General features: G+C 43.5%; 1 protein-coding gene across 2 annotated transcripts in view; it reads right to left on the bottom strand.

The window, feature by feature from the left end:
• LOC124717158 (ammonium transporter Rh type B) overlaps nt 1-27,590 on the bottom strand; it is a 220,662-nt gene that overhangs the window by 140,876 nt on the left and 52,196 nt on the right. The window contains exons 1-2 of one of the 2 annotated variants that reach the window (XM_047243927.1): nt 14,722-14,835; nt 5,632-5,801 (exon numbers count right to left, since the gene is read on the bottom strand). In XM_047243927.1, the coding sequence (XP_047099883.1) occupies nt 5,632-5,788 (157 nt within the window). In that variant the 5' untranslated portion in view covers nt 5,789-5,801; nt 14,722-14,835. Of the gene's footprint in view, nt 1-5,631; nt 5,802-14,721; nt 14,836-27,590 lie in introns of those variants that run through there. The other variant, XM_047243928.1, reaches the window with a different exon arrangement.

The raw sequence follows: 27,590 nt of genomic DNA, 5'->3' as shown, positions 1-27,590 counted from the left end.
TCCGGGGCCTGTTGCAGTCCGTGGTCGTCCAGGTGGTTTCCTTTTTAATGCAGAACCTGTCTCACGAAAGTTAGCAATCCAAGAATAAATTGTTTTCTTATCGGGAACAGGGTCCCGTCTTCCCAGCGCAAAGCGAACGCGAAAAGCACGTTGAGTATTAATAGGCGATTCGCCATTTTGAATAAAATCTTCCACTACGAAGGCACGATGTTAACCAGACCACGCCATGGCGTACACTGAAAACGGCACGTAGGCAGCTACTTAACGACGCGCCCCCCACCACTCTGCTCCGTCTACTGTCCGCTGCACGTTACTTTGTAATCGGGGAGTTTTTTATGCCGGACCCTGTATTTGTCCATTGAACACCCGTTTGTCATCTGCATTTATTCTTGGTGTAGCAATTTTAATGGCCAGTAGTGTAGAAGGTTGCGAAACCATACGCAACACACGAGGGATACATCAACGCATCGGAGATGTACAACGACGGCGGGTTGATTGATGTATACAACGGCCATGGAGAGCTTTCTGTGAGAATGAGTTGCGTGTGGTATGCTGGTGCGTTCTGTTAGTGTGTGTTTCCCGTGATTAATAAGTTGGAGAAAATGAGTTGTCAGTTATTCAATATGGCAGTCACAAGCGCATTATTTATTTTGTCGCCAACCGGTTTCAACCCGCGATGGGGTCACCTTCTGGGCAATTTACACCATTTGGTCGCTCGCTGTAGTCGTCACCCTGCCTGTGCACAGTTACCAGCCGTGGTGTAAATTTCCCTGAAGATGACCCCATCGCGCGTTGAAACCGGTTGGCGACAAAATAAACAATGCGATTGTGACTGTCATTTTGAATAAGTGATTATAAGTAAACCAATCGCTGTTATCTGCAACAAACTATGTTGTCTAAAAAAAAAAAGATTTGTAACATGGAAACAAAGCGTTTTCAGACCCATGTTGATATGACATAATTTCTTCGTCTAGTGCAAAGAATGTGTCCTGTAATTTGTGCAGTAAATTTTTGTTACACCCTGTATAGACAGTTCGTACATCCCCGGAATAGAGAAACTGTACGATTTTTGCCTGTTATCGATGGCGATACAGGCAATATACATGTCTACCCATTACTGAGAAAAAGGGGTCTTCCCGTTCACATAGAACCATGAAATTTGGCAAGAAGACAGGTTTCACGGAACAACTAGTGAAAAAACACGAAAATTTTTATTTTGTAATTATAACACGAAGTAATATTCTTTTATCATTTGTTATCTGTCTATCTGTCTGTCCCGGATGGGCGAACTATGTATACAGAGTGTATCATAAATGTACTGCACAAATTGCAAGACACATTCCTCGCACGTAGAAGAATTTATGTTATATGAACGTGGGTTGGAAACGCTTTCAGAAATGATGGAAACTTGTATTACAGTTTCTCTGTCATGGATGAAGTGTCTGCTTTCGTTACATTTCGGCTCGTATTTGTAAATGTGGCAAAAATTAATTGAATTCAGTGCATACAGTCTTACATTGACTGTATTTTATAATCAGTATCGATTGCCAAGAATACTAGGATACCCACTTCCCTTAGCGCATTGCCCATCCACATTGCCTGTGAAGATGGCGAGAATATTTCTCTTGCAAGTAGTGCCAATTGGGAAAACTTCGTTTATATGAGGGTAGGTGAGCTGGAGGAGCAGTGGAATGCAAATACCTTTGTTAGATTACAGTTGTGATACATAAATGATAAGTTTATGCTGATTTTCAAGGTAACACCGAAGAAGCAATGAATCAAGAAAGAAACTTAAAAATTGACAGAAAACGTGGATGTAGTAATAAAATAAATTATCCCTGATCTTACCTATGTGGAGATAGAACCTGATCGACAATGTAACACACGTAAAGAGCTGGCCCTCTTTAGAAAACAGAACTATACTTGTGTATGGTACCGTGCATCTTGTGTAGAATAATGCATAGATAATCGTGCTTGTATGGACAGTCTCTTAAAAAAGTGTCTATTTTCTTTCATGTAGAGATGCGGCAGACCCAGCTCTCTTACGACCTTTTCTCCGATGATTAAATTACATAAACCTATCTTTCGACCTCAAAGGGACAATGGACTCGAGGTTGAACTTTACTTCATCTTCGTGAAAATATAACTATATCTGGTATTGGGTTACGGTATGGTTTCGAAAGCTGTACTCTCTTGTATTATGTTGTGAAATGCGGTATTAAAATTTTGTACATGGCTGGAACATCAGCCGTAGAGATAAATCTTCTTGTAGAAATAGTACACAGCCAATCAGTTGCAAATTGAAAGGTTTATTAAAACCCTTTCACCACAGTTTCAACGTTTATAGAAACGTCTTCTTCAGAAGGGAATACTGACAACCTAAGCAAGCTAACCATGAAAAACACACACAAACACATTTATATATATTCAGACTTACTGGATTACATGCTGTGGCATAGGAAAAAAAAAAAAAAAAAGCGAGTCGAATGGCGTCAGTCAAATATAAAACTTCAGCTCCATTACAATTAAAACATGCACAACAGCTTTGTAATGACTTCGTGTTTCCTCACGAATGTACAGCTAGTGCATTAGCATCACGTACGATATGCGTGGGCTAAGGGAACCTTATGCCAAGAGAGAGCACTCGTAGTATGCGCAAGGAGGGTGCGCGACAGTGAGCGAAACTTTACAATGCTAAACTTGGTTAAATCGTTAAGACTAAAATTTTGACATTAAAAACCAGAAACTTAAAATTAGCAAAATGGCAACCAATAATAAGTTACTATCTACAAATGTCACTGTGGTAAGAACAAATTACATAAAACTGTGAATAGCGCAAATAGAAACTATAAATAAAAAGAACCAGAGCGCAGAATGGTAGGGAGGCGGGAGTGGGGGGGGGGGGGGGAGAATTTCCTAGATTCGAAATTAAGTTTACTCTAGAACGAAATCAGCGTTGACTTTTTCGTAAACCTATTCTTGCAGGTAACATCATTACACCCAACTCATATCATCTACAATCACAAAAATCCGCTCTCCTCCCCTCTGTAATAAAACGCGCAGTGTGCTCTTCTTTCGAAATGCATTGTTTCCAAAAAGAAATATCCGTAATTAAACCCATCACAATTAACAATGGGTATGGCACTAAGGTGGTTGATTATATTGTAAAGAAACAAAAACAGCTGTTTAGTGTTCAACTTTGGGTAAGAACAGCTTGAAGACAGGAGATGTGAGCAAAAAATTTGTTTGTATACCTTTCCTAGGAAATGTATCGCACAGTAGAAGTCGACTGTTAAACAAGAAATACGGCTGTAAAGTTGCTTTCTCTGTAAACAACAGCCTAAAACAAAAATCAACCCATTCTATCAGGACACAAGAAGACCGTTTCAAAAACTCTGTTATTTATAAAATGACATGTAATGACTGCCCTAACTATTACATAGGACAGACAGAGAGACCGTCCAAAGTTAGATGCAAAGAGCACTTCCTAGATAAAGGTGGGGGAAATGTGCACAACTCCACTTTTTATGAACATCTGCGTCTTCTCTAACACACACCACGGATACTAGCACACTGAACCTTTGCATACAGTAAGTGAAAGTAACAAGCTTGACCTACTAAAAGAATCAGAGACTTAAAAACATTTTACTCATGACGAGGGATTCATTTTATATGAACAGGTGCAGCTCCAAAATAGAAATTTCCTAGACAGTTTCAGACCCCTACTATCGTTAAAGCAACAAAGAAGTGGCTTGATCTTCCAAATTGACATTACGATATGTTATTTTCCTCGCCTGTTAATGTTGGTGATACTTTTGTTTCTTCTTTGTTATTATGAGCTTTGATGTTCCAAATTTTTCAGATACCTGATATTTGACAGTTATACATGTTTTATCATCTTCAACCCAACCTCCGCCCCCAATCCACCACCATCTATCACGATCCCCCTTTCCCCTTTCCGTCCTTCCCTCCCTCTACCCCCAATCCTCTCCCTTTTCCCCCTCCCCCAATTCTCCACCCTGGTTCTTTTTGCTACTTTTCTACTTGCACTATTCACAATTTTACGTAATTTGTTTTTACCACAATGACATTTGTAGACGGTAACTTACTATTTGTTGCGATTTTATTAATTATAATATGTACACAGCTAAATATGATGAGGTTTTTAATGCCATAATTTTAATTTTAACGTTTTCAACAAGTTTAGCATGATAACGTTTCATTCACTACCACGCACACTCACTGTACATACTACTAACGTCCTCTTATACCAGAAGCTTTCCGTAATCCGAGCGTTGCGTACGTGATGCAAGTCCACAACAGTGGCGAGGAAATACCAAATGACAACAACAATGTTGTGCATGTTTTAATTGTTAGAGAGGTGAAATTTCATGTTCGACTGGCGAATTTTCTAACGTACCTCTGCCACAAACGTGTAATCCAACATATATTCCTTGTCAATTTCTTATTGTTAACCTGTTTAAGCTGTAAGTATTCCGTGCTGGAGATGACATTTTTATACACGTTGAAACCATGGTACAAGGGGTCCGCCCAGTTGGCCTTGCGGTGCAACGCATGGCTTTGCGGGTGGGAAGGAGCGCCTGGTCTCCGGCACGATCCCCGCCCGACGGATTTGTGTCGAGGTCCGGTGAGCCGGCCAGTGTGTGGATGGTTTTTAGGTGGTTTTCCATCTGCCTCGGCGATTGCGGGCTGGTTCCCTTAATTCCGCCTCAGCTACTCTATGTCGGCGATTTTAGGTGGTTTTCCATCTGCCTCGGCGATTGCGGGCTGGTTCCCTTAATTCCGCCTCAGCTACTCTATGTCGGCGATTGCTGCGCAAACAAGTTCTCCACGTGCGCATTACTCTATCACGCAAACAAAGGGGTTACACTCGTCCGGAGTGAGACGTTCCCTGCCGGGGGGGGGGGGGGGGGGGGGGGGGTGTCAACCGGGGGCCGAACCGCACAATAACACCACGACGGCGGTAGTCGTCGTGGGGTTGTGGCTACGGCGGGGACGAAACCTCTCCGTCGTTTCTAGGACCCGGTTAACATAACATAACATGGTACAGGGGTTTAATAAACCTTCCATTTTGCAACTGAACGGCTGATGATTATTTCGATAAGGTCAAATGTGGCCATGGCGTAGGGCAACCAGTCCTAGGTGGACAGAAGGGTGAAAAGAAGCAGCATTACAAGGAATAAGGAGACAAAGACTTCACAAATACGTCGGAAGAAGGAAATGTCCTCCATTCAGGCATATTCTAATACATAAAGGCTTCTATTACAAATTTTAGTGCAAAATAGGGAGAAGAAAACCAGTATAGGTCACAGAAGAACTAATATTGGACCTGGGATACTGAAACAGCGGAGAAATTATGTACAAATAAAATTATTGACAGCAACTAAAAGTCGTAGTCTCAGTGAATTATGTTCAAGCTTTTAAGTATTCCTACTACATTTTTCGTTAGATTATACTCGTATATTTATGCAATACGCTTAGTCTGAAAATTTAAATAATAATTTATTTTTTCTAATAACCTCTATGTCGAAAATCCTTAATCTAAATTTTAAAAAGTTAGCAATAATATTTAGCGCTCTAGAAGAAGACGAGAAATGCATAGTTACTCACGGGGGTAGTACTTCGCCATCTCTGCATCCGGTGTCACGTGCTCCGTGGCCTCGCCTGTTTGGTAGGTGGTGCACAGCCCCAGCACCAACAAGAGCACCAGCTGCAGCACCAAGATCACCACCACCTCCAACTGCCGGGGGCTCCACTTAGCAGCCATGATCGTCCAGCGTCTGCAACAAGACATATCATTTCTACACTGGGTGCCATGTGCTTGGTGCCTAAGCAAAACGCTCAACAGTGGACAGACTCGGCACCAACTGCAGTACCAACACAGTCACCGATTTCAACTGTCGAGGACTTCAGAAAATGGCCATGGTTGTCCATCATCTGGAAAAATACTATTTCTGCATTGGCTGTAATTGGCTAGATGGCCTAGCAAACGGGGCACGTGGCGTGTAGAGGCAGCACCAACTTCGGCACCACCGTGACTGCTATCTCCAGTTGGTGAGCGCTCCGCTTACGACATATTATTATTGCATCAGATGTTTTGAGCCAGGGAGCTTAGCTAGCCTTTTCTTGCGTGTATAGGTCCGGCGCCGACAGCACCACCAAGATGGCAACCATCGCCAGCTGCAATTGTCCAGAAGCTTCGGCAATGAGTACTATTTCTGGCATTTATAACACCCCAACGACCCCATTAAAGTCAATTAAGACAGAATATCATAATATGAAGTGGGGAAGAGTTATCTTGGCAAATACGACATCTTTGCCGATAAGCTAGCACCAAGAAGTTTTGATAGCAACAACATTATATATCACTGCGAGTTTTTGTTATGAAAAGAAGAGGAAGAAACCTCAGATTTAATTAATGGACAAATATCCAAGTCATAATTGCAATTAATATCTTGAAAGCTAAGTCCAAGGTGATGTTAGTCAGAGATAACTTTTATGTGGAAGAGAGTTGTAAGCGCAACGAAGAAATTCAATGCGCCTACAATACTCTTTCACAGAAGAAGTCGCTTGCTGGCTCTCGTCCTGTAAAGACGTGCGAGAACAATTCTTGTCTCAGTTATTGAGAGTACGGAACGCGACGAGATTGTTTTGCGTTCAGAAGTGTTTCTTGCGTGACGTGATTCACGAACTTCGGAAACTGATTTTCTAAGCTGAGACAGGATCTGACAGACGCGTTTAACCGTGCATATCGGGTTAATTGAACTTTATTGGCGAAACTAGTGAATATTGGACTTGACTTTCAAATAGTTGGAACTAAAAGAAGAGTGGATGGTATATCAAAGGACTACACTCAATTAGTCTCGAGTAGGACACAATTACACGACTTCACGACGATGATACAATTACACTGAAGAGTCAAGTTGTCGTAATTGTCAAGAAACTTAATTTTAATAGGACTGACTTTACCAACCAACTGTGTGTGCGTGTGGTGCGAAAGTTACAAAGTATTTAGTGGTCAAGGAACAATAAACTGTTCGTTCCAAGTGAAATATCAAGCGTGGACTACATTATTATGTGATTTAACCAACGACTGTTCAGCAGGGACAATTTAATCTGAATATCAAAATACCTACTTCATTAATTGAAAAGAGAACTTTTAAACATTTTTTTAACATTACGGCGTAGGTTCACTCAGACGCGATCAAAGAGTATCTGTGGATCTCGCTTCATACAGGTTCAACAACCCCATAGCAACGAACCAACAACGTACGAGAAGACTGATAATTACAATGTTTCCTCGCAAATGGTGGGGTGTACGATTCGGATGGGATAAGGTTTAACAACTACCCATATCCGAGCAATGAATCACTCAATCTTAAATCAGGAGAAGCATCCATCCTACGAGTTCGCATTTCTGTCTCCCGCTCACCAATGGGGACCTACGTCATCGCGCATCGTGTCTCAATTCCTCTGCGAGAGCTGTGCCAGTAGCAGCTCTACGGCGTCGACAACATCAGCACGCGGTTGGAGTGCGGAGACGACACACATTGTAGATCATTTCCTGTCATAGTGCATTGCAAATCTTTAGTCTTATTCTGATTTTTCAGGAGGGGAAGAAGAATGAGAGACGTTACTGGATATGTGAGGATACTGATGGGGACGCTTGTGGCAGACAATAGTGTGGAATTCTGCCACAAACTGCGTGCTGTACCAGACTTCTAATTTGAAAATTTCGTTGCTAGGTACCTTAGGCGATTTGAACATTGTCTGCAGCAAGGAATTTGACACTGTGGAGGCAAAAGCTGTCCAGAGCCATCTCCAATGCAAAGTTAACACATGGCGCCAACATCTAAAAGGTCTACAACTTGGCTTCTGCCGTTTTTTCTCGAAGTTCGATACTTTATTGTTAAAAACTTACAAAAAATTTAGATTCAAAGTATCGGTCATCGCTGGCCACTGCATTCTTCTAGCTTTAGGGGAGCATACGAATCCCGCAGTGTATAAACTGGGCATCTTTTGAGGGGAATCATGAATCGATCCAATTTGGCACTTGTTCATACGACCGCAAGTGCTAGTCAGCTAGGTCGTTTGCCATAGATCGAGAAAGGTGGCAGTTCAGAGGGAGGAATATCTGGAGAATACAGCGGGTGGGGTAAGACTTCCCATTTCAACGTTTCCAAGTATGTTTTGACGGGATTTTCGGAATGGGATCGTACACTGTCATGCTGAAAACTTATCTTTTCATGTCTGTCGCTGTATTGTGGCCACTTGTCTTTCAGTGCTCGGCTCAAACACATCAACTGCTTTCGATTACGATCTCCTGTAATTGTTCCCGTCGGTTTCAGTAGCATCCAAAGCTTTCTCTCTTTCACAGCCATGCCGGACTTCAACGTCAAAATTACCACTCTTGAAGCATGGAAACCATTTTCTGCGAAGTTCAGTCACTAACAGGCGTCCCCTCATAGGTGTTACACAGCTTTTTATGACCCTCAGCCGCAGATTTCTTCATACATCAAAGCATAAAATTAAAACATTCCGGAGATGACGAGAATTGGGCTCATAAGTTGACGTATTCAGTCGAGAAAAACTTTATGATGCATTAAAATATCGGCTGATATTTTGATGGCATTATGTTCTCAAATGCCTACGCTTACTGTATGATACTTACGACTGACGACTTGCACCACTACTTTCCACTACTGCCGTCTACTGTAAAACGGTGGAAGCAAAGTTGTAGACCTTATAGTAACTATTTTACATACAGAATCGAATGCCATCAGAAAGTGCTCGTTTTGCATGTACTGGTCTCCAAGAGGAACATGAAACTTTGAGAAATAGTGTCCATCGCAATCCCACACACATGGACTGCTACTGCATGTGAGATGACTGCACATGACACCATGTGACAGCTGAAATGGCCATCCAGTCCCAGTTGCAAGTGGCCTACCTAAAGCCTTCCAGAGTCACTAAAAACCCGATTTTCAGTGCTAATTTATCAAATACTGACATTCTGAGCCCGTGGTTGTGTGCAAAACACAGGTTGACTCTTACAGAGAAGACGACAGCAACAAGCCACTTTTTACAATGCTTTTTATTTATTTAATTAGCGCCGTTACCGGTTTCTAACCGAAAGGTCACGGATAAAATATTTACGTGCACCTTATGCAAATATTTTATCCCGTGACACCTGTTACAATTTAATGTTGACAAGAGCCTCAATCTGTGGACATTTCTAGTGAACATTCATTCTGAAGTACGATATATCTAATCAAGCTGCTCTTAAACCCGTGGCTTGCGATTATTCTTGTTTTCTCAACTTTGTTTATGACAAGAGCCGTTCGGCTTCATCTAATGTACCATCATGTGATGTAACAAGGACCACTACTTCGGAAAAAGATATTTTTACGAATAACGAAACCAAGGTGAGGAGCTGATAAACCCCTTTTTTTTTGCAACTGGTTGGCTGATTCGTCAACCTCTTCAAGTTTACATAGTTGCTGTTTCGCAGCCATGTTTAAGGTTTTTAAATGAAAGCTCTCTGCTTGGAACGCACCTCTGCTACAGGCGCCATTTTAAAGGCGTGATTTTAGGGAGAATTCCGCTAACAGCTCTAAAACCGTTTTTTATTAAAACACAATCGCTTTCGCGGCCTGAAGCCGCATCATCAGCTGCAACCTTCGTGGTAAAGAGCAATGTACAGTGTCACCACTCTGTGGATATGAAAAGTAATACAGAAATTTCTAAAGTACGAGGTTTGGAAATTTATTTACAGCTCGTACAAAATAGATAAGTGTTTCGAAGTTTCACTGACCTTCAAAGTAGTCACCAGCATTGTGTATAACCCGTTGCCAGCGATGTGGAACTCGTAGGATACTCTTAGCAGTGCCAGTTGTGTTGACAGTTCGAGCGGCGCAGTCTGTTGCCCGACGAATTCGTAGCAGTTCTAAAGCGAATGTCGAGAAGTATTTCCTTCCGTTTAGAAACCGAGTTGAACTTACGAAGGCTTAAATCAGGGGAGTGCAGTAGGTGGTATAGTACTTACATGGGAACCTCCCCATCGCACCCCCCTCAGATTTAGTTATAAGTTGGCACAGTGGATAGGCCTTGAAAAGCTGAACACAGATCAGTCGAGAAAGCAGGAAGATGTTGTGTGGAACTATGAAAAAAATAAGCAAAATATACAAACTGAGTAGTCCATGCGCAAGACAGCCAACATCAAGGAGAGTGTCAGCTCAATAACGCCGTGACCCCGTGGTTAGCGTGAGGTCCTCGGTTCAAGTCTTCCCTCGAGTGAAATTTTTACTTTCTTTCTTTTCGCAAAGTTATCATCTGTCCGTTCATTGACGTCTCTGTTCACTGTAATAAGTTTAATGGTTGTGTTTTGCGACCGCACCGCAAAACCGTGCGATTAGTAGACGAAAGGACGTGACTCTCCAATGGAAACCGAAAACATTTGACCGCAAGGTCATAGGTCAACCGATTATTCCACAGGAAAACACGTCTGATATATTCTATACGACACTGGTGACGGCATGTGCGTCACATGACAGGAATATGTTGTCGACCCACCTATCTTGTACACTTGGCGAATGGGTAAAACGATTCTTCTACCTTGCCCGATTCGGGTTTTCTTGTGGATGTGATAATCACTCCCAAAAAAGTGATAAAAACATAAGAGTTTGTCACATAAACTGCAACAAATGAATGCAACAGTTTCACAGTCGCACAGTTTTCCCTGTGCTCTGTCAAAACACATGTTTTTACGTTTTCAAATTTTTCCGTGTGTAGACCGTCAAATCCTGCGTATGTCCAAGCAAATCTCAACATGTCCTGGAATTTTGGAGATCGAAGTTGATTTTGTGTGAGTGGCCGAACTTTGATAATTGTCTGAAAATAAAAAATTAAAATTTTAACTCAAGGGAAGACTTGAACCAAGGACCTCTCGTTCCGCAGTTGCTCACGCTAACCACGGGACCACGGCGTTGCCAAGCTTGAAATGTCCTTGGTGTTGCCTATCTTGCACATGGACTACTCAGTTTGTATATTTTGCTTATTTTTTTAATAGTTCCACACAACTTCTTCCTGTTTTCTCGATTGATCTGTGTTCAGTTTTTCAAGGCCTATCCACTGTGCCAACTTGTAACTAAATCTGAGGGGAGTGCGATGGGGAGGTTCCCTTGATAGTAGGCCTATAAGTCAAATAAATCATTAACAGCTTGCACTTTACGTGCATGAGCATTGTCCTCCAAAATGATGGTCAGTTCCTGCTCAAAGTGTCATCACTTCTTTCTCTAAGCTGGTCGTTGGTTGTGTTGTGGGTTGGCAGGAGAGCCAACACCGTGTCACTAGAACGTGGCCGAAAGGCACGCGTTTTAGCTCACGCAGGCTGGCGTGAGGTCTGGAACAGGACAAGGAAATTAGACTGTAGAAAAAACGGACGTAGCTGGTGGAATACTTAACTTTAATCCATTAATGACGAGCGTCGCTCTTAACTGTACATGATTCATAATATCAATAGTAACTGAACATGGTGCCTTGCTAGGTCGTAGCAAATGACGTAGCTGAAGGCTATGCTAAACTATCGTCTCGGTAAATGAGAGCGTATTTTGTCAGTGAACCATCGCTAGCAAAGTCAGTTGTACAACTGGGGCGAGTGCTAGGAAGTCTCTCTAGACCTGCCGTGTGGCGGGGCTCGGTCTGCAATCACTGATAGTGGCGACACGCGGGTCCGACGTATACTAACGGACCGCGGCCGATTTAAAGGCTACCACCTAGCAAGTGTGGTGTCTGGCGGTGACACCACAGGTTGTGTTCCAGAAGCGAACAGCATTGAAGTGATGGCACTTTCTACAGGACCTGACCATCATTCTGCAGGACAATACTCAAGCACGTACAGTGCAAGCTGTTACTGATTTGTTTGACTTTTGGGGCTGCTAAATGCCATACCATCTACTGCACTCCCCTGACTTAAGCCCTCGAGTACGATTTCTAAACTGAAGGAAACACTTCACGGCATTCGCTACAGACCTGCTATAATTTCGTCGGACCGTAGACCGCGCCGCTCGAACTGTCAACACAACTGGCACTGCTAAGAGTATCCTACGACTTCCACATCGCTGGCAACGGGTTATACACAATACTGGTGACTACTTTGAAAGTCAGTAAAACTTTGAAACACGTATCTATTTTGTACGAGCTGTAAATAAATAGTTGCCACTATTAATGTTGCAACCCACGTATTTCACGTATATATAACATATATTACATGTATTTCATCTGTATCCCTAGCGAATTTCGCGCTGTAGTTTCATTTCAATCAGGCTCAATATTTATGAAATGTTTATGACGTATATCCTAAACTATGTGCTTACAATGTTATAATTTTGCAGGTACATCCAGTGGTATATGAGGCTACTGCCTGAGGAATATCTTGCGAATTGAGTTCGAAGAAAAGAAGTAATAAATTACAACGTCATGCATGATGCGCAATTTTTTTTATAAATCTCAGTGTTTATGACGTCATATCTCCTGAACTATATGTCTTACAATGATATGTTTTTCTAGATACATTCAGTGGCAGGTGTGGGTACTCTATGCAAAATATATCTGCGGACGCTGTAGTAAAGAAGTCATGAACTAAAAAGTTATGGTTCATGCAGCAATTTTACTACATGCACAGCGAAAATGTGGTAAGCGATAAACTGTTTTCATTTCATCGTTTTGTTGGTGTGCTCAGCGGGGAAACGTATTGTAAAATTTTGAAATTATACGTAAAGTTAGTTGCATATCTCTAAGCGCTTTCTCAAATACACAATGACTAAAGCGTGGGTACTCGCACACCGAGAGCTATACTGATTTCGTCACTCACACCCTTTTAATAGGAATGTGGTTTTTATCGCCATAGCGATGATTTCCAGACAAAGTGATATGCCTACCAAGTTTGGTTGAAATCGAACACCTGAAACACACATATACATATACTTAACCTCACTGGACTTTTTCTTTTGGGGCCACATAAAAAATGTTGTGTACAGTGGAAAGGTCAGAGACATCATTCATTTACTGGAAAAAATCGTCGCGGCGGTTGGGGCAGTTACACCTGGAATGTTGGTGAACACGGGGCGAGAAGTGGAATATCGTCTCGATGTGTGCAGGTCAAGAAATGGATGCCACGTTGACGTCCACCAACATTGAACAAAACTTGAAGGAATTCTCTTTCATGATACGTACTCATTCATGTAATTTTTCATTAATTTCCCCATTAAATTCGTATTTAAAACTAGGGAGTTATTTCTCAAACATCCTGTACAAATACGAATATTTTTGGATATGGTCCGCCTTTAGTAGAACACAATGTTGTTTTTTAACCCAAACATGTTTCACTGCAGTTGCAGAATCTTCAGTGCGCTTTTATTTTCCATCTTTTTACCACATGGTGTGGTTTTTCTGATGTGTTGTGTTTCTACACATTGTTTTGTTCCACAGTTTGTCATGTGCAACCTCTTACACATCTGAAACTTCCTGGCAGATTAAAACTGTGTGCCGGACCGAGACTCGAACTCGGGACCTTTGCCTTCCGTGGGCAAGTGCTCTACCATCTGAGCTACCCAAGCACGACTCACGCCCCGTCCTCACAGCTTTACTTCTGCCAGTACCTCGTCTCCTACCTTCCAAACTTATCAGAAGCTCTCCTGCGAACCTTGCAGAACTAGCACTCCTGAAAGAAATGATATTGCGGAGACATAGCTTAGCCACAGCCTGGGGGATGTTTCCAGAATGAGATTTTCACTCTGCAGCGGAGTGTGCGCTAATATGAAACTTCCTGGTAGATTAAAACTGTGTCTCGCACCGAGACTCGAACTCGGGGCCTTTGCCTTTCGTGGGCAAGTGCTCTACCATCTTTTTTTTTAATTTATTTATAGTTGTTTATTAAAAAGCATGAAGATTTCACATTCTATAGATGCAGCTTCAGTAAGACATTGCCTACGACTTCACTGTACCAGCTACTTTCTCCATGAAGTCTGTCATTTTTATATCACGATGGCTGACACCATTAACATCGGGAGATGCCAGTGTAACTTGTACGTTATTGTAGACATTAAACCATTCAGGATGATGATCCATCTTCTCTGCCAAGAGTGCAACACGAGTCATGAAAGCAAATGCCTCATTGAAATTATTGAATATATACAATCCTTAGCAATGGTATCTCGATTCTCTGTAACTTTCCAGCCTTTCTCCAACAGTGGTTGGAGAACTTGTGTTCGCTCCTCCTCAGTCAGCTTGCCAGACATTTTCTTAGGTCTTGTACTTGCCGCGCCCATCTGAGCTACCTAAGCACGACTCACGCCCCGTCCTCACAGCTTTACTTCTGCTAGTACCTCGTCTCCTACCTTCCAAACATAACAGAAGCTCTCCTGCTCACACATTTTCTTTTTCCTCATCTTCATCACTGTCAAACACTATATATAGAGTTGTCATTGTCACTGTTTCACTGTTTACCAGCTGTAAACATTGGTATTGTTAAAGCAAACACGGAAAAAAAGAGCTTCAACCCCAAGATGATTACCCTGTATAAACACTGCAGCAAGAAAAGGGCGTTTGCTTTATAAAGGATAATTAGTTGCAGTTGACCGTGACCACTGCGTGGTGAGATGCGAACCAGCAGTTCGTAGGCCTGCAGCGTGCAGTACTCACCTCAGAACGGCGAAATTTGCAGCAGGTGTTCAGCAGTAGCAGCTGGTGCCGTCCTGGCACGCATACGAGGATCGCGTCACTCGCAGCTGCGTGAGTAGCCGCTTCCTCATCACGTCTCCCCAGGGGACGGGCCTCCAGGGAGCAACGCCCCTCTCTCCCTCCCCTCTCTGACCCCCTCCACCCTGACCATCCAATACCCCGCCCCCCTCTCGAGCCAAATTCTTTCCTCCGATTACACCTCTGCCTCAGTTACCTCATACCACTACTGCTGACACACGCACTTCTTCCGCCAACACGGATGGTAATTCGTGCTCTTCCGGGAAACCACCCACTGTGAACCCAACTCTGTTCTGTTCCCAGCACGACGAAGCAGCAGAGACGAACAGCTGCGTTGCTATTTCTGAGAACTGCGTCAACACGCAGGTACAAGCGAGTGTGCGTCATAACACTCCTGGAGACAATCTCCTACATAAAAATCAACATGGGGTCTGAAAAGCACGGTCGTGTGAAATCCAGCTCGCTCTGTTCATCTGCTTAGCCGAGGGGTCTAGGGCGCTGCAGTCATGGAGTGTGCGGCTGATCACGACGGAGGTTCGAGTCCTCCCTCGGGCATGGGTGTGTGTGTTTCTCCGTAGGATAATTTTAGTTAAGTAGTGTGTACGCTTAGGGACTGATGACCTTAGCAGTTATGTCCCATAAGATTTCACACACATTTGAAAATTTTTTTGTTCATCTGCAAGACCCAGAAGGAGGTATAGATAGCGAGATACTGGCTCCCACATAAGGTGTTCGGTAAAGTTTCACACCGTCACATTCTTTTTTTAAGGCAGCAGTCTTCTGCCCAGTTTAATGCGGCCTGGCACGAATTCCTCTCCTGTCCCAACCTTTTCGCCTCAGATAACAACTCCTAACTACGTCTTCAATTATTTGCTGTATGTATTACAATATCAGTCGTCCTCTACAGTTTTTGCTCTCTACAGCTCCCTCTAGAACCAAGTAAGTTATTCCTTCATCTCTTAACACGTGTCCTACCACCCTGTAGCTTCTTCCTGCCAGTGTTGCCCATATTTTCCTTCCCTCGCCGATTCTACGGAGAACCTCCTCATTCCTTACTTTATCGGCCCACCTTTCAACATTCTTGTGTAACATCACATCTCATATCCTTCGATTCTCTTCTGTTCCTTTTTCTCACAGTTCACGTCTCACTACCATACAATGCTGTGCTCCAAACGTACTTTCTCAGAAATTTCTTCTTTAAATTAAGGCCTATGTTCGATATTACTAGACTTCTCTTGGTCCAGAATGTCCTTTCTGCCAATGCTACTGAAACGTCCCCTTAGAAAAATCAATGAATTACTATGCTGATAAACCTCTTACATTATTTGATCTTCAAACAGCTGAACGTTCAGTTCCGCTCTCAAAACTGCGCCATTTCTCTCCCCACATCCACCACTGCTGGCGGCTCACCTCCAACTGCGCAACGTTACACGCTGTTAACATCCAACTGTCCAACACTACAATAGCGAATATTCCAACAATGCCACCCAGCCACAGACTGCACACAGCACAGTTAGTGATTTTCACACAGTGCGCTACGTGGCGGTAGCGTTACCAATATAAAAACCTAAACAGCCTACATAAACTACACCCATCCGAATCCCCACCCTGAACCCCTCCCTCCTAACAATGCTATTCTGCTTTGTTTTCCTCTTTTTACATCACTGGTTATTTTGCTGCCTAAGAAGCGGGATGCATTAACTTCGTCTACTTTTCCGCTACTTGTCATTACTTTCGTATTTCTTCGATTTACTATCAATCCGTATTCTGCACTCATCAGACTGTTCATTCTATTCCACACATCCTGTAATTCTTTTTCTCTGCATATAGTAATGCCATCAGTATGAATTACCGTCTCAAAAATCTGCACATATATTTAGTCAGATCATAAGATTTCAAAGTCGTGCAAAAATTCGAAGTTTGCTATAAACTTACAAAAATATAAACTTCTGCACTTCACAAAACTTAAGTACATTCACTCACTATCAGTGACAAATGGAAGACGTCAATTAGTAGGGATCTGAAATGGAATGATCTAATAGGTTCAGTCATAGGTGAAACAGGTGACAGACTGGTTCATTGAAACTTCCTGACAGATTAAAACTGTGTGCCAGACCGAGACTCGAACCCGGGACCTTTCCCTTTCGCGGGCAAGTGCTCTACCATTTGAGCTACCCAAGCACGACTCACGCCCCGTCCTCATAGCTTCACTTCTGCCAGTACCTCGTCTCCTACCTTCCAAAAAAGTGAAGCTGTGAGGACGGGGCGTGAGTCATGCTTGGGTAGCCAGCGAAAGGCAAAGGTCCCGAGTTCGAGTCTCGGTCCAGCACACAGTTTTAATCTCCCAGGAAGATTCATATCAGCGCACACTCCGCTGCAAAGTGAAAATCTCATTCTGGAGACTGGTTCATTGATTATTCGTAAATCAGAGTTTGTTCACAGAGGACATTTGCTACAAAACACTTTGCGACGCGTCCTAGAATACTGTTGACTTGTACCATATTGAACGTATAGAAAGAAGAACCACACGAAGGGTCACAGGTTTGTTCTGTTCTCCGGGGAGCGTCAAGGGAGTAACAAGGAATCCTAATGGCACACAAAACACAAAATTTCAGGAATCAGTTTCAAGTGAGGGATTTAGCACTATGCTGCCACCCACTATGTACTGCCCCTTTTCGGACTGTGAGGGCAAGACCTGAGTAATTGAATCGCCACGTGCTGTAAGGGCCTCGGTCAGGAAATATTCAAAACGATGTTAAGCAAATTGACGAATTGCTTTAGGATAGCTGCATCTGCTAATGGTAGAAGGCACTGCGTCAGATATCCTGTTATGGTAGGAAAGATGCTACAAAATTCACGTTATATGCTATAAGGACTTCAGTCTGTGACTGAAGCTCTTCTAGCATGTCAAGGGAGCGCTTACAACAGAAGCAAGATCAGCTACTGGGCAACACAATGAAAGTTTTCCACTAAACGAACGTACAGTTAACATTCTAGGGCTGTATAAGTTGTTTAAGGAGAAACATACTGAAGAAAATTTCAATTTGCATTTCGGACGCCCTGAAATAGAGGGCTGCTGCACATATGAAGATCTCAAGGTGAAACAGAGAAAGCCACCACCCTAACGATGTTGCAATACAATCTGTCACTGCATAGCTAATGGTTCACAAGTGAAGAGCCCAATAATGTTATACTAAGCTTACAGAAGAAGCTACAACGACAGACGAATCCCATGTACTTGATATTACATTTGACTACATGCAGAATGTGCAAATTCTACAGATTCCTATTCAGAATACATTTTACTAGTATTTGCGACAATTGGAGGGCCACAAATTTTGTATTCTTGGGATTAAGAGAGTAATCTACACAAGTACGAAATCAAATGGTTCTCAGCACTATGGGACTTAACTTCTGAGGTCATCAGTCCCCTAGAATTTAGAACTACTTAAACCTAACTAACCTAAGGACATCACACACATCCATGCCCGAGGCAGGATTCGAACCTGTGACCGTAGCGGTCGCGCGGTTCCAAACTGTAGCGCCTAGAACCGCTCGGCCACTACGGCCAGCTGCAAAAGTACAATGGAGTGCCAAAGAAACTGGTACAGGCATGCGTATTCAAATACAGAGATACGTAAACAGGCATAATACGGCACTGCAGTCGGTACGCCTATGTGAGACAAATGTCTGGCGCAGTTGTTACATTGGTTACTGCTGCATACGATAGGAAATTATTCAGATTTAATTGAATTTGAACGTGATGTTGTAGTCGGTGCACGAGCGATGGGACACAGTATCTCCGAGCTAGCGGTGTAGTGGGAATTTTCCCGTACGATCATTTCACGAGTGTACAGTGATCAGGAATCCGGTAAAACATCAAATCTCCGACATCGCTGCGGCCGGGAAAAGATCCTGCAAGAACGGGCTCAACGACGACTGAAGAGAATCGTTCAACGTGACAGGAGTGCGAACCTTCCGCAAATCGCTGAATATTTCAGTGGTGGGCCATCAACAAGTGTCAGCCTGCGAACCATCTACGAAACTTCGTCGATATGGGTTTTCCGTGCCGAAGACCCACTCGTGTACCGTTGACGACTCCATGACACAAAGCTTTACACCTCGCCTGTACCCGTCAGCCCCGATATTGGACTGTTGATGACTGGAAACTTGTTGCATGGTCAGGCGAATGTCGTTTCAAATTGTTGTTGTTGTTGTTGTGGTCTTCAGTCCTGAGACTGGTTTGATGCAGCTCTCCATGCTACTCTATCCTGTGCAAGCTTCTTCATCTCCCAGTACCTACTGCAACCTACATTCTTCTGAATCTGCTTAGTGTATTCATCTCTTGGTCTCCCTCTACGATTTTTACCCTCCACGCTGCCCTCCAATGCTAAATTTGTGATCCCTTGATGCCTCAAAACATGTCCTACCAACCGATCCCTTCTTCTAGTCAAGTTGTGCCACAAACTTCTCTTCTCCCCAAGCCTATTCAATACCTCATTAGTTACGTGATCTATCCACCTTATCTTCAGCATTCTTCTGTAGCACCACATTTCGAAAGCTTCTATTCTCTTCCTGTCCAAACTGGTTATCGTCCATGTTTCACTTCCATACATGGCTACACTCCATACAAATACTTTCAGAAACGACTTCCTGACACTTAAATCTATACTCGATGTTAACAAATTTCTCTTCTTCAGAAACGATTTCCTTGCCATTGCCAGTCTACATTTTATATCCTCTCTACTTCGACCATCATCAGTTATTTTACTCCCTAAATAGCAAAACTCCTTTACTACTTTAAGTGTCTCATTTCCTAATCTAATCCACTCAGCATCACCCGATTTGATTTGACTACATTCCATTATCCTCGTTTTGCTTTTGTTGATGTTCATCTTATATCCCCCTTTCAAGACACTGTCCATTCCGTTCAACTGCTCTTCCAAGTCCTTTGCTGTCTCTGACAGAATTACAATGTCATCGGCGAACCTCAAAGTTTTTATTTCTTCTCCATGGATTTTAATACCTACTCCGAATTTTTCTTTTGTTTCCTTTAGTGCTTGCTCAATATACAGATTGAATAACATCGGGGAGAGGCTACAACCCTGTCTCACTCCTTTCCCAACCACTGCTTCCCTTTCATGCCCCTCGACTCTTATAACTGCCATCTGGTTTCTGTACAAATTGTAAATAGCCTTTCGCTCCCTGTATTTTACCCCTGCCACCTTCAGAATTTCAAAGAGAGTATTCCAGTTAACGTTGTCAAATGCTTTCTCTAAATCTACAAATGCTAGAAACGTAGGTTTGCCTTTTCTTAATCTCTCTTCTAAGATAAGTCGTAAGGTTAGTATTGCCTCACGTGTTCCGACATTTCTACGGAATCCAAACTGATCTTCCCCGAGGTCCGCTTCTACCAGTTTTTCTATTCGTCTGTAAAGAATTCGCGTTTCAAATTGTATCGAGTGGATATACGTGTCCGAGTATGGAGATAACGTTACGAATCCAATGACCTGCATGTCAGCAGGTAACTGTCCAAGCTGGTGGTGGCTGTGTAATGGTGTGGGGCCAATGCAGTCTGAGTGCTGTGGGAGCCCTGATACGTCTAGATACGACTCTGACAGGTGACACGTACGTAGGCATCCTGTCTCACCACCAATGAAAGAAACTGAAAGGTCAGAATGGATATCCTTTACAGAACTTGTTAACGATTTTCTAGGCTGTTACGTATACAAAGACTCCGATTAGCAGAAAATAGCTAGAAACACGGTGGATAACTTGAAAACTCTGGGTGCCTCGATGAATAAAAATCTGCAGTTCCTGGACTCAAAAATGTTCAAATGTGTGTGAAATCTTATGGGACTTAACTGCTAAGGTCATCAGTCCCTAAGCTTACACACTACTTAACCTAAATTATCCTAAGGATAAACACACATACCCATGCCCGAGGGAGGACTCGAACCTCCGCCGGGACCAGCCGCACGGTCCACGACTGCAGCGCAAGACCGCTCGGCTAATCCCGCGCGGCGCAGTTCCTGGACTTCCACTCCAGTAAATCTAGGTCCTACGCGAGAAGAACAGAGAGGAAGGTCGACAATGGAGAAAAGAATAGCAGTCGCTTACGAAATCCGTCATTTTATTACAGCAGATATAGATTTCAACTGTTGCATAGTCATCTTCATTGCGGATAAGAACACATAGTAAACAATATTGGTGGCGTAGAGCTTAAAGGAGTCTAACATGCAGTTCATATTAAGCTCCTGTACACCAGCAGTATTGTTTACTATGTGATACTTTGGACTAATGTCACATGTTAAATGTAACAAGGATTATGTTACGGTTGAAATCTAGATTTGCCATAATAGATCGACAGATTTCACGATCGATTGCTGTTCTTTTCTCCATTGTCTATACTCAACGATCGCTGCACACAACGGGATCATATGGATTCCAGTCTGGTTAAGAGAGAAACAACGAAACATTAAAGAAATGAAACGGAGCTACCAGAACCGATGGGATGTAAATGTTGCAACCTGCCATTGCTCGATGCTGAACAGTGTGTTTCCTTCGGCACTGTACAAAAGAAAAAGTTCGAAACGGAGAACTGAAGGGAAAAGGAACAGACATCTAGATTTATTTCACTGTATTAGTGGTGAAGAACATAAATCTTTATTTTAATGTTATAACCGCCCCATTTTACCACTTTTTAATAGATTTTTTTTTAATATTTGTGTTTTGATATGAATTATCTGAATCTTCATTATCACTGTGAGAAAAAAACTTGATAGGGGGAAACCGTTCCAATTTCTGAACTTAGCGTACCAAAAACCAATAGGATCTCCAAAAATGATAACAAAATGGCAAAGTATAGAACTGTACACCTGTTTAAGCTCTAAAATGTACCCTCCGCCAAGCATCTCACATAGGGTTACAGGGTATGGATGTTTATGTAGGCGTAGAATCTTGTCCAAGAGAATTACGACCACGTTTAAGTTCAGTTGAACATTTCCTTATTTGTTTAAAGCGAAGGCGGCTGGTCCCGCCAGAGGTTGGAGTCCTCCCTCGGGCATTGGGGGGGTGTGTGTTTGTCCTTAGGATAATTTAGGTTAAGTAGTGTGTAAGCTTGGAGGGCTGATGACCTTAGCAGTTAAGTCTCAAAAGATTTCACACACATTTGAACATTTGAAAGCAAAGGAAGCCGGTTCTTTGTATAGCTTGGTCATCTTTGGAAAATTTCTGGCGGCTTTCAGCCGTTCAACCGTTACAAATCCACGGCTGGGCAGTATTCAGATTGATCCAGTTTAACCAAAGCCTTAAGATCAAAACCATCTCATAGATCAATATCATACTTAACGTTATCCCATAAGTCATATCAACACGACAAAACAAAAACAAAAACATTACATATTATCAGTGTTTAGGCCACAGTCTGAGAACTATTAACTTTCTACATCGAAGAACCAAAGAAACTGGTACAACTGCCTAATATTGAGGAGGGACCCCACGGGCATGCAGAAATGTCACAACACGACGTTGGATGAACTAATGTCTGAAGTAGTGCATGAGGGAACTGACACTATGAATCCTACAGGGGTATCCATAAACCCGTAAGAGTGAGAGGGGATGGAGACCTCTTCTGAACAGCATGTTGCAAGGCAGCCCTGATATGCTCAACAATGTTCATGTCTGGGGAGTTTGGTGGCCAGAGTAAGTGTTTAAACTCTGAAGTGTGTTCCTGGAGCCACTCTGTAGCAATTCTGGACGTCTGGGGTGTCGCACTGTCCGCTGGAATTGCCGAAGTCCGCCGGAATGCACAATGGACATGACTGGATACAGGTGATCAGACAGCATGCCTACGTACGTTTCACCTGTCAGAGTCGTAACTAGACTTATCAGCGGTCCCACATCACTCCAACTGGATTCGGCCCACACCATTACAGATCCACTACCAGCTTGAACAGTTCCCTTCTGACATGTAGGGTCGGTGAGTTCATGAGGTTGTCTCCATACCCGTACACGCACAACCGCTCGATACAGTTTGAAACGAGACTCGTCCGACCAGGCAATAAGTTTCCAGTCATCAACAGTCCAATATCGGTGTTGACGGGCCCAGGCGAGGCGTAAAGCTTTGTGTGATGAAGTTGTCAAGGGTACACGAGCGGGTCTTTGGCTCGGAAAGCCCATATCGATGATGTTCCGTAGAATGCTTAGCACTCTGACGCTTGTTGTTGGCCCAGCACTGAAATCTGCAGCAGTTTGCGAAAGAGTTGCACTTCTGTCACGTTGAACGATTCTCTTCAGGCGTCGTTGGTTCCGTCCTTGCAGGATCTTTCTCCGGTCGCAGCGATGTCAGAGATTTGATGTTTTACCACATTCCTGATATTCACGGTACACTCGTGAAATGGTCGTGCGGGAAAATCCCCACTTCTTCGCTAGCTCGGAGATACTGTGTCCCATGGCTCGTGCGCCGACTATACCGCCACGTTAAAAGTCACTTAATTCTTGACAACCTGCCATTGTAGCAGCAGTAACAGATCTAACAACTGCGCCAGACACTTGTTGTCTTACATAGGCGTTGCCGACCGCAGCGCCATATTCTGCCTGCCTATACAGTACTGGCCATTAAAATTGCTACACCAAGAAAAAATGCAGATGATAAACGGGTATCCATTGGACAAATATATTATACTAGAACTGACATGTGTTACATTGTCACGCAATTTGAGTGCATAGATCCTGAGAAATCAGTACCCACAACAACCACCTCTGGCCGTAATAATGGCCTTGATACGCCCGGGGCACTTAGTCAAACAGAGCTTCGATGGCGTGTACAGGTACAGCTGCCCATGCACCTTCAACACGATACCACAGTTCATCAAGAGTACTGACCGTCGTATTGTGACGAGCCAGTTGCTCGGCCACCATTGACCAGACGTTTTCAATTGGTGAGAGATCTGGAGAATGTGCTGGTCAGAGCAGCAGTCGAACATTTTCTGTATCCAAAAAGGGCCGTACAGGGTTTCTGAAATGTAACGTCCACTGTTCAAAGTGCCGTCAGTGCGAACAAGAGGTGACCGAGACGTGTAACCAATGCCACCCCATACCGTCACGCCGGGTGATATGCCTGTATGGCGACGACGAAAACACGCTTCCAATGTGCGTTCACCGCGAAGTCGCCAAACACGGATGCGACCATCATGATGTTGTAAACAGAACCTGAATTCATCCGAAAAGACAACGTTTTGCCATTCGTGCACTCAGGTTCGTCGCCGAGTACACCATCGCAGGCGCTCCTGTCTGTGATGCAACGTCAAGGGTAACCGCAGCCATAGTCTCCGAGCTGATAGTCCCAGTTCGTGCAGATGGTTGTTGTCTTGCAAACGTCCCCATCTGTTGACTAAGGGATCGAGACGTGGCTGCACGATCCGTTACAGCCATGCGCATAAGATGCCTATCATCTCGACTGCTAGTGATAAGAGGCCGTTGGGATCCAGCACGGCGTTCCGTATTACCCTCCTGAACCCACCGATTCCATATTCTGCTAACGGTCATTGGATCTCGACCAACGCGAGCAGCAATGTCGCGATACGATAAACCGCAATGGCGATAGGCTACACTCCGACATTTACCAAATCGGAAACGTGATGGTACGCATTTCTCCTCCTTACACGAGGCATCACAACAACGTCTCTCCAGGCAACGCCGGTTTGTGTATGAGAAATCGGTTGGAAACTTTCCTCATGTCAACACGTTGTAGGTGTCGCCACCGGCGCCAACCTTGTGTGAATGCTCTGAAAAGCTAATCATTTGCGTATCACAGCATCTTCTTCCTGTCGGTTAAATTTCGTGTCTGTAGCACGTCATCTTCGTGGTGTAGCAATTTTAATTGCCAGTAGTCTATATCTCTGTATTTGAATACGCCTATCTATACCAGTTTCTTTGGTGCTTTAGTGTATCTTAGCGCTGTACTTGCCCATTTATTGGAAACCACTCAGCGCAATCCGCGTTTCGAAATTCAGAATCTTTTATGAAATGAAAGGGGCGTTCAGTAGGTAATTCAACAAATTTTTTCTCGTCTAACTTCGCTTGAAAAACATTTGTTTTTGAACATCTTGGAGTATTCCCGCTTCTGTCTCAATAGTTTCATGAAATTCCGGTAGGTGGCAGCGCTGTACGTAGTGTTAAAAATGGCGTCTTTAAGGGAGGTGCTATCCAGACAGAGAGCTGTCACGGAGTTCCTTTTGGCGCAAAAGCAGAGCAGCACAGATATTCAGAGGCGCTTGCAGAATGTCTATCGAGGTCTGGCAGTGCACAAACGCAAGGTCAGTTGTTGGATGAGGAGTCTGGCGTCACCGCAAGTAGATCACGGAAACCTGTCCGATCTCTAGCGTACCAGCCAGCCGGCCGCACACAGTTTCCACTCCTGCAGTGTTGGAACGTGTGGACACTCTCATTCGAGGTGATCAATGGTTCACATTCAAACACCTCGCTGCTCAGGTGGACGCTTCTGTTGGTAGCGCTTAAGCCGTCGGCACACGGACCGTGCTGTCGAACGTTGAGCGTTGAGCGTGCCGAGTTTCTGACGTCACAGCGTGGAATAGCACGTTCGGGAATCTTTCCGAACGTGCAGAGCAATATCTGGCATGTCAGATATTCTGAGCGTTGACCAATCAGATGGCAAAACGCCACCTACGTCAGAAGCACGCCAGCTCCCTTCAGTACAGAGTTGTGAGGCGCCATATTGGCATTAATTTCAAGCCTATACGTATATATGCCCCCCCCCCCCCATGAACCATGGACCTTGCCGTTGGTGGGGAGGCTTGCGTGCCTCAGCGATACAGATAGCCATACCGTAGGTGCAACCACAACGGAGGGGTATCTGTTGAGAGGCCAGACAAACGTGTGGTTCCTGAAGAGGGGCAGCAGCCTTTTCAGTAGTTGCAAGGGCAACAGTCTGGATGATTGACTGATCTGGCCTTGTAACAATAACCAAAACGGCCTTGTTGTGCTGGTACTGCGAACGGCTGAAAGCAAGGGGAAACTACAGCCGTAATTTTTCCCGAGGGCATGCAGCTTTACTGTATGATTACATGATGATGGCGTCCTCTTGGGTAAAATATTCCGGAGGTAAAATAGTCCCCCATTCGGATCTCCGGGCGGGGACTACTCAAGAGGATGTCGTTATCAGGAGAAAGAAAACTGGCGTTCTACGGATCGGAGCGTGGAATGTCAGATCCCTTAATCGGGCAGGTAGGTTAGAAAATTTAAAAAGGGAAATGGATAGGTTGAAGTTAGATATAGTGGGAATTAGTGAAGTTCGGTGGCAGGAGGAACAAGACTTCTGGTCAGGTGACTACAGGGTTATAAACACAAAATCAAATAGGGGTAATGCAGGAGTAGGTTTAATAATGAATAGGAAAGTAGGAATGCGGGTAAGCTACTACAAACAGCATAGTGAACGCATTATTGTGGCCAAGATAGATACGAAGCCCACGCCTACTACAGTAGTACAAGTTTATATGCCAACTAGCTCTGCAGATGACGAAGAAATTGAAGAAATGTATGATGAAATAAAAGAAATTATTCAGATTGTGAAGGGAGACGAAAATTTAATAGTCATGGGTGACTGGAATTCGAGTGTAGGAAAAGGGAGAGAAGGAAACATAGTACGTGAATATGGATTGGGGGACAGAAATGAAAGAGGAAGCCGCCTGGTCGAATTTTGCACAGAGCACAACATAATCATAACTAACACTTGGTTTAAGAATCATGAAAGAAGGTTGTATACATGGAAGAACCCTGGAGATACTAAAAGGTATCAGATAGATTATATAATGGTAAGACAGAGATTTAGGAACCAGGTTTTAAATTGTAAGACATTTCCAGGGGCAGATGTGGACTCTGACCACAATCTATTGGTTATGAGCTGTAGATTAAAACTGAAGAAACTGCAAAAAGGTGGGAATTTAAGGAGATGGGACCTGGATAAACTAAAAGAACCAGAGGTTGTACAGAGATTCAGGGAGAGCATAAGGGAGCAATTGACAGGAATGGGGGAAATAAATACAGTAGAAGAAGAATGGGTAGCTTTGAGGGATGAAGTAGTGAAGGCAGCACAGGATCAAGTAGGTAAAAAGACGAGGGCTAGTAGAAATCCTTGGGTAACAGAAGAAATATTGAATTTAATTGATGAAAGGAGAAAATATAAAAATGCAGTAAGTGAAACAGGCAAAAAGGAATACAAACGTCTCAAAAATGAGATCAACAGGAAGTGCAAAATGGCTAAGCAGGGATGGCTAGAGGACAAATGTAAGGATGTAGAGGCCTATCTCACTAGGGGTAAGATAGATACCGCCTACAGGAAAATTAAAGAGACCTTTGGAGATAAGAGAACGACTTGTATGAATATCAAGAGCTCAGATGGAAACCCAGTTCTAAGCAAAGAAGGGAAAGCAGAAAGGTGGAAGGAGTATATAGAGGATCTATACAAGGGCGATGTACTTGAGGACAATATTATGGAAATGGAAGAGGATGTAGATGAAGTTGAAATGGGAGATACGATACTGCGTGAAGAGTTTGACAGTGCACTGAAAGACCTGAGTCGAAAGAAGGCCCCCGGAGTAGACAACATACCATTAGAACTACTGACAGCCTTGGGTGAGTCAGTCCTGACAAAACTCTACCATCTGGTGAGCAAGATGTATGAAACAGGCGAAATACCCTCAGATTTCAAGAAGAATATAATAATTCCAATCCCAAAGAAAGCAGGTGTTGACAGATGTCAAAATTACCGAACTATCAGCTTAATAAGTCAC

Source organism: Schistocerca piceifrons, chromosome 9 (genome assembly GCF_021461385.2).
Source record: "Schistocerca piceifrons isolate TAMUIC-IGC-003096 chromosome 9, iqSchPice1.1, whole genome shotgun sequence".
NCBI lineage: Eukaryota > Metazoa > Arthropoda > Insecta > Orthoptera > Acrididae > Schistocerca > Schistocerca piceifrons.
Note: the sequence above shows the minus strand (reverse complement) of the source record. Positions and strands in the feature narration are given on the sequence as shown.